This window comes from Erpetoichthys calabaricus, chromosome 4 (assembly GCF_900747795.2).
Source record: "Erpetoichthys calabaricus chromosome 4, fErpCal1.3, whole genome shotgun sequence".
Classification (NCBI taxonomy): Eukaryota; Metazoa; Chordata; class Cladistia; order Polypteriformes; family Polypteridae; genus Erpetoichthys; species Erpetoichthys calabaricus.
Window position 1 is genome coordinate 206,620,187 of NC_041397.2, and position 16,019 is coordinate 206,636,205.

The window sequence follows — 16,019 nt, forward strand, 5'->3', positions numbered from 1 at the left end:
TACTGTATGTGAAGTGTCTCTAGCAAATATTGCACATCATTTTCTAAATATGCATTGTGTGCACTGGTAAATTTATAATATTCATTAATAATATTCTGCAAAAGAATAATGGAACTTACAAAATGTTTGGTTTCAACATTTGAGCAAGTCTATAGAAAAATTCACACTGAGAATTGTAATGGCAAGTGTTTAGCGTGTTCCTACCGCAGTGCATGTGACACGTAAGAATTGGTCAAATGAATTACTTAGAAAAAAACTCCTTTAACAGTATATTGACAACACACATGCTGTATTCTTCTAAGCACATATTTCAACTGAGCAACAACTGTCAAAATTTAGGGAGTTCTACTTATCTAATACCTGCCCACAGATTTTTTTTTCTTTTTCAAAAGTCATATATTTAAGGATATGTGACACAATCTTATGAAATTTACTGTAGCTTGTTCAATAGTATTCTGCTTTGCTATTTAGAGATAATGTTAACTGTGATTTGAATTTTTAAAATGTGCTTCTACATACTCGTTCTATGCAGACTGTACTTGTCTAATGTCAACTTATCTCTGCTACTGCACTTTATTTGAAAACTGTAGGATTTTTTTCTCCACTGAAGTCTTTTGCTGTCTCATAGTATACTTTATTATAATAACTAAAGACTGTATTGTCAACAGATATTTAGAGTTCATATTGATTACTTTCTGATGATATATTTTTTTGCATGTTTTAGTATTTTAAATACAGTGATCCCTCGCTATATCGCTCTTCGCCTTTCGCGGCTTCACTCTATCGCGGATTTTATATGTAAGCATATTTAAATATATATCGCAGATTTTTTGCTGGTTCGCGGATTTCTGAGGACAATGGGTCTTTTAATTTCTGGTACATGCTTCCTCAGTTGGTTTGCCCAGTTGATTTCATACAAGGGACGCTATTGGCAGATGGCTGAGAAGCTACCCAACTTACTTTTTTCTTTCTCTCTCTTGCGCTTTCTCTGATCCTGACGTAGGGGGTGTGAGCAGGGGGGCTGTTCGCACACCTAGACGATACGGACGCTCGTCTAAAAATGCTGAAAGATTATCTTCACGTTGCTACCTTCTGTGCAGCTGCTTAGTGAAGCGACATGCTGCACGGTGCTTCGCATACTTAAAAGCTCGAAGGGCACGTATTGATTTTTGCATGTTTGTTTTTCTCTGTCTCTCTCTATCTCTCTCTCTCTCTCTCTCTCTCTCTCCCTGCTCCTGATGGAGGGGGTGTGAGCTGCCGCCTTCAACAGCTTTGTGCCGCGGTGCTTCGCATACTTAAAAGCTAAACAGCCCTATTGATTTGTTTGCTTTCTATGTCTTTATGACAGTCTCTGCTCCTGACACACACTCCTTTGAAGAGGAAGATATGTTTGCATTCTTTTAATTGTGAGACAGAACTGTCATCTCTGTCTTGTCATGGAGCACAGTTTAAACTTTTGAAAAAGAGACAAATGTTTGTTTGCAGTGTTTGAATAACATTCCTGTCTCTCTACAACCTCCTGTGTTTCTGCGCAAATCTGTGACCCAAGCATGACAATATAAAAATAACCATATAAACATAGGGTTTCTACTTCGCGGATTTTCTTATTTCGTGGGTGGCTCTGGAACGCAACCCCCGCGATGGAGGAGGGATTACTGTATATAGGTTGCTTCAGTGATGTACATTATTAATGCAAAAGTGCAGCCATCAATTTTTTAATAATAATCAAAAAAAAACATGTGGATTTGTTTTCATAAATTTAAATCTCATCCCAGGGAGGGAGAGTATGAGGCACTTTGCAGTTAATTAATGTTAGCACACAATAATAATTACCAATCATTGAGGCTGCTGTGTTGTTTATTTGGATTTTGGTTTGAACATAAAAATGTTTTCATATGCTAAAATCTAACTTAAAGCTGCTAACACTGTAATGGTGCTGGATCTTTCTGTCATACTTGTTTTATGTTTAGAATTATCAACAATTATTAGTGAGAAGTCAAGAAAAATTACATCTTTTTAGTTAGCCAATAAAAGGTGTCATTTTGCTTGACTTCTCGCATACATACATTCATTCATTCATTAGAAAAATTAACAACTGCAGTTTTTTTATGTAGGTTGTCTGCTGAATTTATGCCTTTGAAAGTTTTTTTTTTTCAAAAAACATAGTCTACATAAAGAACACGGCAGCATTATTCTTCTGCAATAGACAGACATGATCTGCTTACAAAAATGTAATATTTCATTCCAGTGGAGTAGAGTACAACATGCTTTGCAAAAGATGATGAGCCTCTTTATAAATGCTGCTGTGTTCTTTGCTTAGATTTTCTTATAAATGTTTTTTGTATTTCATAAGACACATACAGGCTAAGTTTGTTTGAGATTTAATTGTCATATAGCACACACTTGCAGTTGTTTTTTCTAACTGAGCATATTATTTATCAGTGATATGTCTTTTGATAAATAAGAATCTGTAGTATTGCTTTGTATACTGTATTATTGCTATGTAAATTCTGCTTTCACTTTCAAATGTGCAGCATAGGTATTTGTTTATTTACTAGTTAAACTTTTTTTTTTTTTAACTTTACTAAAGCAGTTTCCATATTAGATACCTTGAATTAAGTACATTTTTCTCTAGATGTTTTTTAGTCTAGTCTCGTTTTTTTCACCTTTCTACACAGACAACTATTGAGATATGAATTAATCCTATAAACTGCAATACCACCAGCCGGGTATACCATAGTAGACATTCCTTATCAGTAGTAGTATAAAACTGATTGAAATTCATTAGAACTGAACATAATTTAGTCAGACAAATGGCATCAACATGTGTTTTAAAATCAATCAAAAAAGAACTTAAAACTCCTCTAAAATGTACATTCTCTTATTGCCAGATTCTACCTTTACTAAAATATATCTGTTGAATAGTTCGTAAAGCACCACAGAAACTACAGTTTACTCTTTACAGTCTCCAAATCTTGTTCCAAATAGATCACCTCTTAATAGCATTAATGTGATTTATATAACATTTATAACTTGCTTAAGGGGTGTGGGGAGGATAAAAAACAAGAAGTAGCTCCAGACAGAGCAATAATCTATCACAAGTAAAATAATTTAAATAAAAACAAAATCTTTAACACTAAACACTCCTGAATGAAAAGGTGCCACTTTTAAAGCATGAACCATAAGTAATAAATAGCTCATAAAAAGGTAACATTTCTTCAAGCTTGCAATTTAGCTAGGTTTAATCATCATCTCCTTATGTATTGATGTTGCAGCCTGATTATGCCATTTCTATTAAACTTCCATTGCATAAAACAGGGAGAAAAAATAACATTAGAGGGCAGGTTTTGACCATTTCTGTTCTTTGAAGTGGTTTATAATTAAAATTCCTTGTATTTACTTAATTTTGTAAAAACAAAAAAGCTTTCCTTACCTCCCTTGCTGTTAGTGCATGTTCACCGGCTAGAAGTAACATGCTGAGGCCACCCATTTGTGTAGGGTCTGGAGAAATAATGAAAAATAATAAGAATTCTTATTAGGATAAGAAAAGTAAGATAAAAAATAAGTTCAAAAAGAAGTGACAAGTCAATACAAGCAATACAATACAATATAACCAGTATACCTTTTTGCACAGTCTTAGTATAGTTTTCCTACTATATAAAAAAACAGAAAAGTTAAGTAGAAGATAAACATATATAAATGAAAAAATACACTACAAGTCAAAATAACATCACCATTTTTTTAGTTTTTATTGAAATGTAAGCAGCTAAAGTCCAATGAATAACAAGAAATGGTACAAAGGTTCGTGGTAAGATGCTAGAGGTAGGACAATGCCCTCAATGACACCTTGGCTTTCTTTGCAATTTCTCTAAAGGAAAGACCTACACTTTAAAGAGTTATAATGCTATTATGATAACAGTATACAGTAAAATATTATCCAAATAATTCCTCACAGGGTATAGCAACGCAATTTGTTCCAAGACTGCTTTTATACACATTGGGGTTTTGTAAGTTGTCAACAAAAGATGGGACATGTGAAGGAATTGTTTGCCTTGATATTCAATGCTTAATTAACTTCCACTGCTGTAGAAACACTATGATTTTAAAACATTTTTTTTTCCTGAAAAAGGCCTCTTTATATAATTCTGAAAATTACATAAAACTTTTTTAACCTCTTGCAGTTTACTGCTTACGTTTGTACTATTTCACATTATTCACCGAACTTGAACTGCTTAAATGTCACTAAAAACTGGAAAATCTAGGGTGTTCTAAGATGTTTGACTGGTCATGTATACATACATACATACAAACAATAGCATTTTATTAGGGCCAAACCCAAAAAAACAAAAGTGTTAAATGAAGGAAATCATCACTGATTTCTTAAGAACCCATTAGTACCTGTCCAGATTCACTGTGTTGACTGTTTTCTGATTATATTTAAATTATGAAATGATTATTGTATTTTTCATTATTTCAGAAAAATATTTCTTTTCATGAACACTGCTGTGTTGTTGACAGCAACCACATAAGCCATTACTAAAGTACAAGTGCCTTGAGTCCAATTGCAGAGTGATGCATAAAACTTTGTACAGTATTTGATTTTTGAAGACTAAGTAAGGCTAAGTTCACATTTTACATCAATTTCAGTTTTTTCTATTATATGTGAAACAACTCAGGAATAATGTTCTGAATTAATGACTCTTAAAGGTTTAACAAGCATCTTTATGAAGGATGTACGTAAAGTACAAGCTACTTTTTTATGGGTTTTCCAAACATCCCTTCTTAACGGCCACTTTACAAAGGGTATAAAAGTACTATTTAATTAACCCTGCTAATTAAAAGCAGCAAAAATCAACTGAAAAATAATCAATTGACAATACTTTTATGATATAGTGTCATTTTTTGGTATTTTAGTAGGATGAAATAATGTTGTGCAAAGTAAAATGAAGTAAACGTCAGAATAATTTTATATCTAATCAGGATAAATTGCATACAATTCTGACACTTCTATGATGAACGCAAAAGAAAAGGCAAGATACATGTCATGAAAGAAAACCACACTAAAGAACTGCTTATCTTTCTTTAAGATGACAACATTGTAGGACAAAGTGGGCACTGCCTATTCTGCTAGGCTTCAGTGCCACACCAGAACTATTAAGAAAGTAAATTTAACAGGGATGCAGAAATCCAGCTTCACCTTCTCCCAGCTTGCATTCCAAAGCAAGTGACTGAACTCTGCATACTAGGACAAGCCTGTACTTCATCTGATAAAAAAAGGTGTAAATCAGAGTTGAACTGGCATCTTTGCTGAGGCACCTTTGCAAACCTATTGTGCTAGAAGGCATAAAACAGACTCAATCCAAAACAAAGTGCTATAAATTGATGAATGACAATGATGATGGACAAAACAATGCACCTACAGGATAACACAGATTTTGCAACTGAAAGTGATTTTAATCCAGTCTGGGAGAGGTTATAATTTCTTCTTAAAAACTAGCTACAACCACACTACTAAGGATACTCATGAGGGTATCTTGGGAATTCTGAGGGAGCTCTGGATTCCCTCGATCACTCCTAAGCACTCCTAACCACACTGTTTAAAATTACAAAAATCTCTAAAATGTCTCTCTGAAACTAAAAAAGCTGATGAGCCACTCTCCCTCTCTCTCTCTTTTGGGAGCTGAAAGCTGACAATATCTTCTCTTTGTGGAATAGAAGGCTGAGATCCAGTCTGCCAAGCTAAGCACTGGGCCACTGTGCCAGAGGACCAAAAAGACAAAGAAGCAGCGATTACTTCAACAATGAAACTTTAGCATCTAAACTCCTGTGCCAGAGAGAGTAATGCTTTTCCCTGAGAAGCTGCAGGAGACACCAGCAAGAGAAAGTAGCATCACAGAAAACAACAAACAAGGACCATGCACTAAAAAGAAAGAGTGCATTCCAACACAAGAAGACTCCTCCATTTGAACACAGAGTAACTAAAAAATACATACAACATTGGACATTATCTTTAAAGACTTGGCATTGTAAAACAATTTTTTAAAACTCTTAACAGCAACTAACCAGTCAGCCTATTGTATGCTGTATTTGTCTGTCTATATATATACATATATATAATGTAATTGCCTTTACCTCACTACTAGCACGTAGATTTATGTTACTCAGTGGGTAAATGATGTTGTATACTATTTGAAATTGGAAATACGGAGTAGATCACATCTGGGGCCTCATGTATAAACGGTGCATACACATAAAAATTTTGCGATGTATAAAACCTAAACTTGGTGTAAAGCCATGCACATTTTCACGGTAACTCAAACCCTAGCGTATGCAAGTTCTCTGTTCAGTTTTGCAAACTGGTGGCACCCAGTGTCAAAGCAGTTCCAGTGTGGTTTCCCTTTCTTTTTCAGATCCACATCCCTGACACGGCTTTATAAATACACTGAAATTAACCGCATATTGTTTATTAGTTTAAGGCATCTGATTGTAATTAACCTGTAACAATATAATGGTCCACGGAATGGCCAAACTATTCCAAATTCCATAGCTGCTTTAGCATTGTTACTCTCACTGCACCTTCTTCTACTTTCAGCTGCTCCCATTAGGGGTTGCCACAGCGGATCATCATTTTCCATATTACTCTCACTGTACCACTCAGAGCAGCTGATCGGAAAGAGAATTATTAATGTACAGAATCAAGCACACGCTGCCTCAGCCATTCGCTATTTGAACTGCTCTCATCCGACAAACGCTTCAGAGCCTTTCTTGTATGGACCTCGCGGTTCAGAAAACAGTTTCAGCCCAAGAACTCTAAACGCACTCAATCAATCCATCAAGTGCTCCTTATAGAACTGTTTGTACTTACAAGTACAATTACCTCACTGTAAACTTAAGATACTGTTAAATATTGCACAACCTGCGCCACTTTACAAAGAGCGCATTTACATATGATGACGATATCATTTTTAAGATGAAATGCAGCAAAATATGTTTATTACACTATACAGATAACATGTTAACGTCATTTAAATAATCAATATTGTTAATAATTAAACATGTGAGGATACGGCGTTGCAGCGCTAGAGATGAGATGGTGCCCCGATTATTCCTGCCTCACGCTGTAGTCTTGGTGGGGCTGGTGCAACACTGCGGAAAGACAGATGGATAGAATAATTAAACATGTACTACGAAGATATTTCAATGTTCCTTAAAAGTTCTGAAGAATCGGCGTTCTAAGCTTACAGATGGCTTAACATCTATTACAGAGCTGATTGTGTCGTGATTGGTTACTTAGAGAAAGAAACGGAAGGACAGGAATTGGGGGTTAGTACGTTTAAAAGAGACAGTACTGCTGCAATAAATTATTTCATCGATGGTCATGCACGGCACAGCAAACATCTTGCGGGAGGCAGGAACAATCTGTGGACAAGGCGCCTGCTCGTCACTATCACTGCGCCACCGTGTTCCCATGTTTAATAACATGCATTAACGCCTATCATCATGAAAATTATATCACGTATACATCTCAGTATTTTAATTATTCAGAGAACTGTAATATTACGAATGTAATGGATTCTGTGTACTGTCGGAGGAAGAGAAAGCACGTTTAAGAAGCAGGTAGTGCACATTGAGCACATAGAAGATCAAATACAAAACAAAGCATTTAACGTGCTACTTTAGTTACGATGGGATTTGAGAAACTAGTAAATTAAACGATTTTAAGATGAAGTTTATGATGTTCTAGTTTAATGACAAAATAAACTACGTGATTAAAGTTAAAATTTCGAGATTAAAGCTGACATTTCGTGCCTTTTTCCCCACTGTGTGCTGCTTTTTTTTTCCTCTGTATAATAAGCTTTCATATAACACTCAGACGGTGGGATACGACTCGCCTTTTCACAGCGACTTTGATATCTGACCGCTTCTTTTTTTTATTTCGGGCACTGTGCGACTTTGTGAACTTGAACTTTCAAGTTTCTCCGACACTCTGTGTCACTCGATCAACTTCCTTTTGTTATTATGTCACTGTTTAGACCAACAAATATTAAGTTTTTCCTTGCCTCCACTTGGTATTCACTGAAATTCTTTTATTTTCCCCTGTGCTTTTGCCATTGTCTTTTCACAGAAGGCTGAGCTTAAGCGCTATTTATATTGATTTGCATATTCAAAGAGGCGTAATTCTGGGAGGAGTCGGGGAGGGACAGTAGACACATGCATGTGCGTTACTTTTCACGCTGACCAGAATTTATGTAGCGGAAGAACGTGGAAGGTGGCGTTCGCACAGATTCATGCATCTGCATTTTTTTGTGTGTAAGCACATTTCCGCTTTTGTCCGTACACCATGTTATAGTGTGAATTCTACGCACGGCGTTATACATGAGGCCCCTGGTGTTTTACGGGATTCAAAATGGCAACATTCTGTTTGCCGGCACAAATCACTAGCCTAACAGCTATAATGATACAAGATTATACAGTATATATATACAAACACACACACTAAGGGGCTCTGCCCCCTTCCCACTTCGCTCGCCAACCCCTGGGTTTGGTTAACCGGATATACAACTTAAACAGATTGTTATTTTCATAGGAATTGTTACATATGCATTATTTTTACATTTACTTTAAAACTTCAGTTAAAACAATATTTGGAATTAACTTTTCTTTAAGATGGCATTGAATTTTGATTCCTTTTTTGGATTTACACTGTGACAACGCAATGTATAACTGCCCGTGAGTGAATATCGTTTCTTTCTCTCTAATAAATAAATCAGCTTTTTCAAATGTTTGTCCCTGTGATTTGTTAATTGTCATAGCAAAAGCTTTTCTCACGGGAAACTGTAAATGTTTTCATACGAATGGCATATCAAGATCTCCTTTTGTGTCTAATGTTAATCACGGAATATGTACTACAGTACATTCTTTAATACAACTAATCTTGTACCATTGCATAGTCAATCACTCATGCATAAATTACGCAATAACATTACGATCCTTCTTTCAACAGTAATTCAGCCAGTGGAAGACCAGACGGTGTTAAAGCTTATTGATATTCTATGGGATTTTGTAAATTGATGTTTTCATCTTCTGCACGATCACCACCAAATGCTTCAGCATAGTCTATTGATACGCATTTAACCAATTTTCCGTGTAACCAATCAACAATTTTCACATTAATTCATTTGACTTCATCGTTTCTCACTGCCATATTTAGATGAATGGGTGACTCTAAATTGGATTTTCGGTTAAGTGTGTGTGTTCTTAAGTAAGCCCTTTAATGGATTGGTGTCTGTCCAGGTTAAGTGTTGGAATGCACCTGATCACCGTGGTCTTGTTTGAAAATAGTTGCAAGTAGGGCGTGACTTGAAAGAATCTCATGACAAAAGTCACATCTCGTTGCAGGATTAGTCTCGTTTTGTCTCAAGTTTTTTTTAATTATAATATATATATATATATATTATAATATATAGTTTTTTTAAATTATTATATATATATATATATATATATATATATATATATATATATATATATATACTAGCAAAATACCCGCGGAGAAGTAGTGTGTTAAAGAGGTTATGTAAACATATATATATACATAAACATATATAAATATATATACATATCTACATATACACATATCTACATATACATATATATCTACATATACACATATACACAGATCTACATATACACATCCTCATATATATACATATATATATATATATACACACATAACAACATATATATACACATACATATACACACATACATACACACACACATACATATATACATATACACATACATACATACATACACATACATATATATATATTCACACATACATACACACATTTATCTATATATATATATAAAGGAGAGTTGGGATCCGAGAGACTGTGTTTGTGTGTTTGTGGAGGGATGGAGAGTTAAGGCGGGTGTTGGAGTCACGTGATCATCTCCCCTCCCATTCACCTCATTTCATTCACTTCATTTCGCTCCGAGCTGAGCTCCGCAGCTGGCGCGGTCTTGCTGTTCTTGATTTGCTTGTCACATGGCCAACTATACGTTGCATGCTCAAGAGTAAGCTCAGCGCACAACTTGGTCATATTACAACAGGAGGGGCGAACTGTAATATGACCAAGCCGTGCAAGCACACTCTTGAGAATGCAACGTATAGTTGTACAGGAGAAAAGCAATCTTGCCTGAAATCAATGGCAACCTTTTGTAGGTCTATGAACTTAATTTAAACTTTAGGTTTACACGGTGCTTTCTTTCCGAAGTACCTGCACTCATGAATATGTCTGTATGCGGCAGTCGCTCAAATCCCCGCGCTTTGCACCGGCGAAGTACTGCTTTAAATTTTTATTAAGAAGAAAAGAAAACCTTTTTAAATTGAGGGAAAATATACCAATAACAATTTGTTAAGGATCTGTTTTTTTGTGAAGCTTCCTTTACACAGCCTGTCCGCTGTTTTATAAACGAACGCCATATAAGGCCGTCCTTTCTCCTTCACAGTCAGTTCACGTGATTATGTGGGAGGCGTGATGACGCGATACGCAACCCCGCCTCCCACGGCCAGCGAGCTGCAGTCCATTACTGTATATGGACAAAAAAGAGATTCCAGTTATGACCGTTACGCTTTGAATTTCGAAATGAAACCTGCCTAACTTTTGTAAGTAAGCTGTAAGGAATGAGCCTGCCAAATTTCAGCCTTCCACCTACACGAGAAGTTGGAGAATTAGTGATGAGTGAGTGAGTGAGTGAGTGAGTGAGTGAGTCAGTGAGTGAGTCAGTCAGTGAGGGCTTTGCCTTTTATTAGTATATATATATATATATATATATATATATATATATATATATATATATATATATATATATATACACAGTAATCCCTCGCTGTATCGCGCTTCGCCTTTCGCGGCTTCACTCTATCGCGGATTTTATATGTAAGCATATTTAAATATATATCGCAGATTTTTTGCTGGTTCGCGGATTTCTGCGGACAATGGGTCTTTTAATTTCTGGTACATGCTTCCTCAGTTGGTTTTCCCAGTTGATTTCATACAAGGGACGCTATTGGCAGATGGCTGAGAAGCTACCCAACTTACTTTTCTCTCTCTCTCTCTTGCGCTGACTTTCTCTGATCCTGACGTAGGGGGATTGAGCAGGGTGGCTGTTCGCACACCTAGACGATACGGATGCTCATCAAAAAATGCTGAAAGATTATCTTCACTTTGCTACCTTCTGTGCAGCTGCTTCGTGAAGCGACATGCTGCACGGTGCTTCGCATACTTAAAAGCACGAAGGGCATGTATTGATTTTTGGTTGTTTGTTTTTATCTGTCTCTCTCTCTCTCTCTCTCCCTGCTCCTGACGGAGGGGGTGTGAGCTGCCGCCTTCAACTGCTTTGTGCCGCGGTGCTTCGCATACTTAAAAGCCAAACAGCCCTATTGATTTGTTTGCTTTTCTCTATCTCTCTGACATTATCTGCTCATGATGCACACTCCTTTGAAGAGGAAGATATGTTTGCATTCTTTAAATTGTGAGACGGAACTGTCATCTCTGTCTTGTCATGGAGCACAGTTTAAACTTTTGAAAAAGAGACAAATGTTTGTTTGCAGTGTTTGAATAAAGCTCTCTACAACCTCCTGTGTTTCTGTGCAAATCTGTGACCCAAGCATGACAATATAAAAATAACCATATAAACATATGGTTTCTACTTCGCGGATTTTCACCTTTCGCGGGGGGGTCTGGAACGCAACCCCCGCGATGGAGGAGGGATTACTGTATATATAATTCAACATTAACAGTATACAACTCATAGACTGGTCCAAATGACTTCTGTGGCACTTTCAATTCAATTAAAATTAATTTAAGTGGTGATCTGTATTTTTGTCAAGTTAAAATTGGAACTACAGATATGCACAGTTACATTTTGAAAACTGAATTTTAGATATAAAAATATACTAATGATGACTTTAATTAAAACATATTTGGCTGCTTGACTGCAGTAGTCAACGGTCTTTCCCTGTGGTCTAAATGGTCTGATTCCTGCTTGTATGTTTTCTGCCTATCTTTTTGTCAGAACTCACTGAGTTGCTCACCTCTCTATGTTTTGTATCCTGCTGTGTTGCTGCTTGGTGATTTTAATATACATGTTGACTCTACTAACTCTTATGTGTGGCTGATTTTCCTAATTTACTTCAGTGTCTTGACCTAGCCCATTTTTTAAATTTACCCACTCTTGCTAAAGGGCACACAATTAAACTTCTGTGAATTGCTGGTGTTACTCTAGCAAATTTACTTGGCATTGATCTTTTTATTTCTGACCACATGGATGTTCTGTTTAATCTACCAACCTCTGGTGAGTTACATAGACAGTGCTCACCTTATAATATCACCTTCAGGAATTCTAAAAACATCAGCTCCACTGCTCTAATTAATACAGTGATGCAGTGTCAGCCTCCAGCTGGTGTCTCTCCATCTCTAGTATCTCACCTGTTATTCTTGTTTTTCATTATAATTACTTTCTTACAACCAGTATGGATCATCTTGTCCCAATTAAAACTTTGCACTGTGGCATTTACACATTCTGCTCCATGGTTTTCCCTTGAGCTACGCCATATGAAAGCCTTAGTAAGAAAAACACTTACTAAGCTATTCATGTGACTTCCTATAAGGTGTTCTGTATAAACTGGTACTATACAATGCCAAAACTGATTTTTATACAAAAAGCATCCAACATTGTCAGCATAATCCCAGAACACTGTCAGTTAGCTCCTTAACACTAGATTCCCTGAAGCCTATGAAAAAACTCGTAATTCTGGGTTACCTTAAATTCCTTCACACCTATCCTCATCAGCATCTTTTGTTTTGTAAATGTGTCAATTAGCACAAGAAGCCTGATATCCAATTTGACCCCGCCCAACCTTCAATGGAGCTCAACTTGGGCAAAAAGTTCTCCCAGCTCATCGCTCCTTTTCTGTGTGTGAGGTGCCTGGAGTTGTATAGAGTAAATAATACAGTCTATTATTGTTTGGAACACATGCATTTCATGAGTATTCCGTGTCTACAAAGATCTAGGTTGTAGGATGAAAGGAAATGCAAGGCAAGAAATGCTGAACACATACCTAAAGCAGAAACTTTTTCCATGGTATACAAATAATGATATGAAGTGTATAATGTATGAAGACTTTAGTCCAAATATCAAATAAACACATGCGCTTTTATTCAAGAATATAACCAAAGTAAAAAAAAAAAACATTCAATTTACATGTTGCTGTCAATGAGTTACAAACCCAAGCTCAAATAAAAAGCTCAAACAGAAAGTTAACACATATTCTTGGATGGTGCAGAGGTAAGAACTGCTGCCTTATAACCAATAGGTTGCTGGTTCGAGTCCCGGTGCTCTGTTTTTTGAGTAGTGAGCTGCTATTATTATTATTATTATTAGAATAGAATGAATTTTATTGTCACTATACACATGTACAATGAGATTAAAAGCAGCTCCTTCAGTGCAGACATATATCAGGAACACAACAAGTAAATAAACAAACAAATGGTGCAAAAAGTTGCAAAGAAGTTGCAAAATAGTTCTGTGACGCTACATACATATGGAAAAAACAATAACTATTGCAATATTGGGTTATTGCACATTATTTAAATACTGGAAAGAATAAATAACTATTGCACTATTGGGTTATTGCACATAATTTAAATATTGCACAATAATGATGATCATGTGCAGTTAGTAGTGGATGTTGGACCCTGAGAGTAATGATATTGTACAGTATACAGATACTGCACAGTTATTATCAGTACCATTAAGATATTGGATATTGCACAGTTGATGGATAGAAGGAAGTCCAGGGGTTGAGGGGTTAGACTGTGTAGTCAGTGCATGTGTGAGTTTAGAATGGTTATGGCTTTTGGGAAAAAACTGTTCTTGAGTCTGTTTGTCCTTGTTGTGATACACCTGTATCACCTCCCTGAAGGCAACAGGTCAAACAGATCAGAGCCAGGGTGGGAGCTGTCCTTGATGATGTTTTTTGCTCTGCTGAGTCAGCGGAAGGTGTAAATGTCCATAAGGGAAGGGAGAGGGCAGCCGATGATCTTCTGTGCTGCCTTTACTAAGTCTCTGAAGCCTCTCCCTGTCTGCCATGGTGCAGCTGCCGTACCATACTGTGATACAGTACGTCAGCAGGCTCTCGATGGACGAGCGGTAGAAGGTCAGTAGCATGTTGGAGTCCAGGTTGTGCTTTCTGAGGACCCTCAGGAAGTGTAACCACTGATGAGCCTTCTTGATGACTGCTGTGATGTTGTCTGTCCAGGAGATGTCAGTGGAGATAAGGACGCTGAGAAACCGGAAGGTATGGACCCTCTCCACACACTCGCCGTTGATGTAAAGGGGGGCTAAGTTGGTGCTGTTCATCCTGAAGTCGACAATGATCTCCTTGGTTTTCCTGGTGTTCAGAGCCAGATTGGTCTTTGAACACCAGGCTGCCAACTTCAGGACCGCCTCTCTGTAAGCTGCCTCGTCTCCCTTTGAGATGAGTCTGACCACTGTGGTGTCGTCAGCAAACTTGACGATGAGGTTGTTGTTATGGGCCGGACTGCAGTCGTGGGTGTAGAGACAGTACAGAAGGGGGGTCAGCACACAGCCTTGTGGGGTACCGGTGTTCAGTGTGTGAATGGAGGAGTGGTGGGGGCCGAGTCTCACAGTCTGGAGCTGGTTGGTAAGAAAGTCTTTTATCCAAACACATGTGAGAGGGGGGAGGCCAAGAGTGACCAGTTTGGTGATGAGAATGTCAGGAATGATTGTATTAAAAGCTGAGCTGTAATCCACAAAGAGCATCTGGACGTAGCTCTGCTGCTGCTCTAGATGGCTCAGCACAGAGTGGAGAGCTACGGCGATGGCATCTTCTGTGGATCTGTTCGCATGGTATGCGAATTGGTAGGGATCGAAATCTTGGGGGAGATAGTCCTTGATGTGCTAGAGAACCAGTCTCTCGAAGCACTTCATGATTATCGGAGTGAGGGCCACAGGGTGATAATCATTTAAGCTGGTGATGGGAGACTTCTTCGGCACTGGAATGATTGTGGCTGATTTTAGGCAGGACGGAATGACTGCCTGGGCTAGGGAGAGGTTGAAGATTTTGGTGAAGATAAAGGTGAGTTGGTGGGCACATGCTCTGAGCACACTACCAGGCTCTCCATCTGGGCTGGCAGCCTTCCTGGGGTTCACTGCCAGGAGCACCTGTCTGACATTGTGCCCCTTTACAGTGAGTGGAGTACTGCAGGAACCCGGTGAGGGTGGGAGCAGCGCTGAACAGGTGAGTGCTGCTGTTGTGATGATTCAAAGTGAGCAACGAAGCGGTTTAGCTCCTCTGTTAGCTGTGCACTCAGATCTCCTGTTGTTGCATCACAGCCTCTGTAGTTTGTGATGTTTTGTATTCCCTGCCACACCTCCCGTGTATTGTGGCTGGACAGGTGGGACTCTATGCTCCTCTTATGGTCCGTCTGGGCTTTTTTAATTCCAATTTTCAGAGTGGCTCGGGCACACCTGTACAGAGCTCTGTCACTTGACCTGAAGGCAGCGTCGCGGGCTCTGAGGAGTGTACGGACCTGGCTGGTCATTCAGGGTTTCTGGTTTGGGAAAACCCAAATGTTTTTGTCCACAAACACATTTCCGATGCAGAACCTGATATTGTCCAGTACAGTTCCTGTGAATGTTTCCAGCTCTTGGTGTTCAAATATGTCCCAGTCCGTCTATTTGAAGCAGTCCCGTAGTTTGGAGAGTGCATTTTCAGGCCAGGTTGTAACAGTCTTTATGGTGGGCCTGGCACTGCATCTGAAAGGGGTGTAGGCTGGGGAAAGCAGGAGAGAAAGATGGTTGGACTGTTCGGGTTCGGGTACAGCTCTGTACGCATGCTTGATGTTGGAGTAAACATGGTCCAGAGTGTTCTCCCCTCTAGTAGAACACTTAACATGCTGCTAAAATTTCGGGAGTGCAGTCTTCAA

At 38.0% G+C, this 16,019-nt stretch overlaps 1 protein-coding gene across 1 annotated transcript in view; it reads right to left on the reverse strand.

Annotated features, from left to right (window-relative positions):
• The window catches only part of LOC114650543 (HMG box transcription factor BBX), a 312,812-nt gene that overhangs the window by 124,482 nt on the left and 172,311 nt on the right, over window positions 1-16,019 (reverse strand). Inside the window, 1 exon segment of the mRNA XM_028800239.2 lies at window positions 3,434-3,501. Within this exon segment, the coding sequence (XP_028656072.1) occupies window positions 3,434-3,501 (68 nt within the window).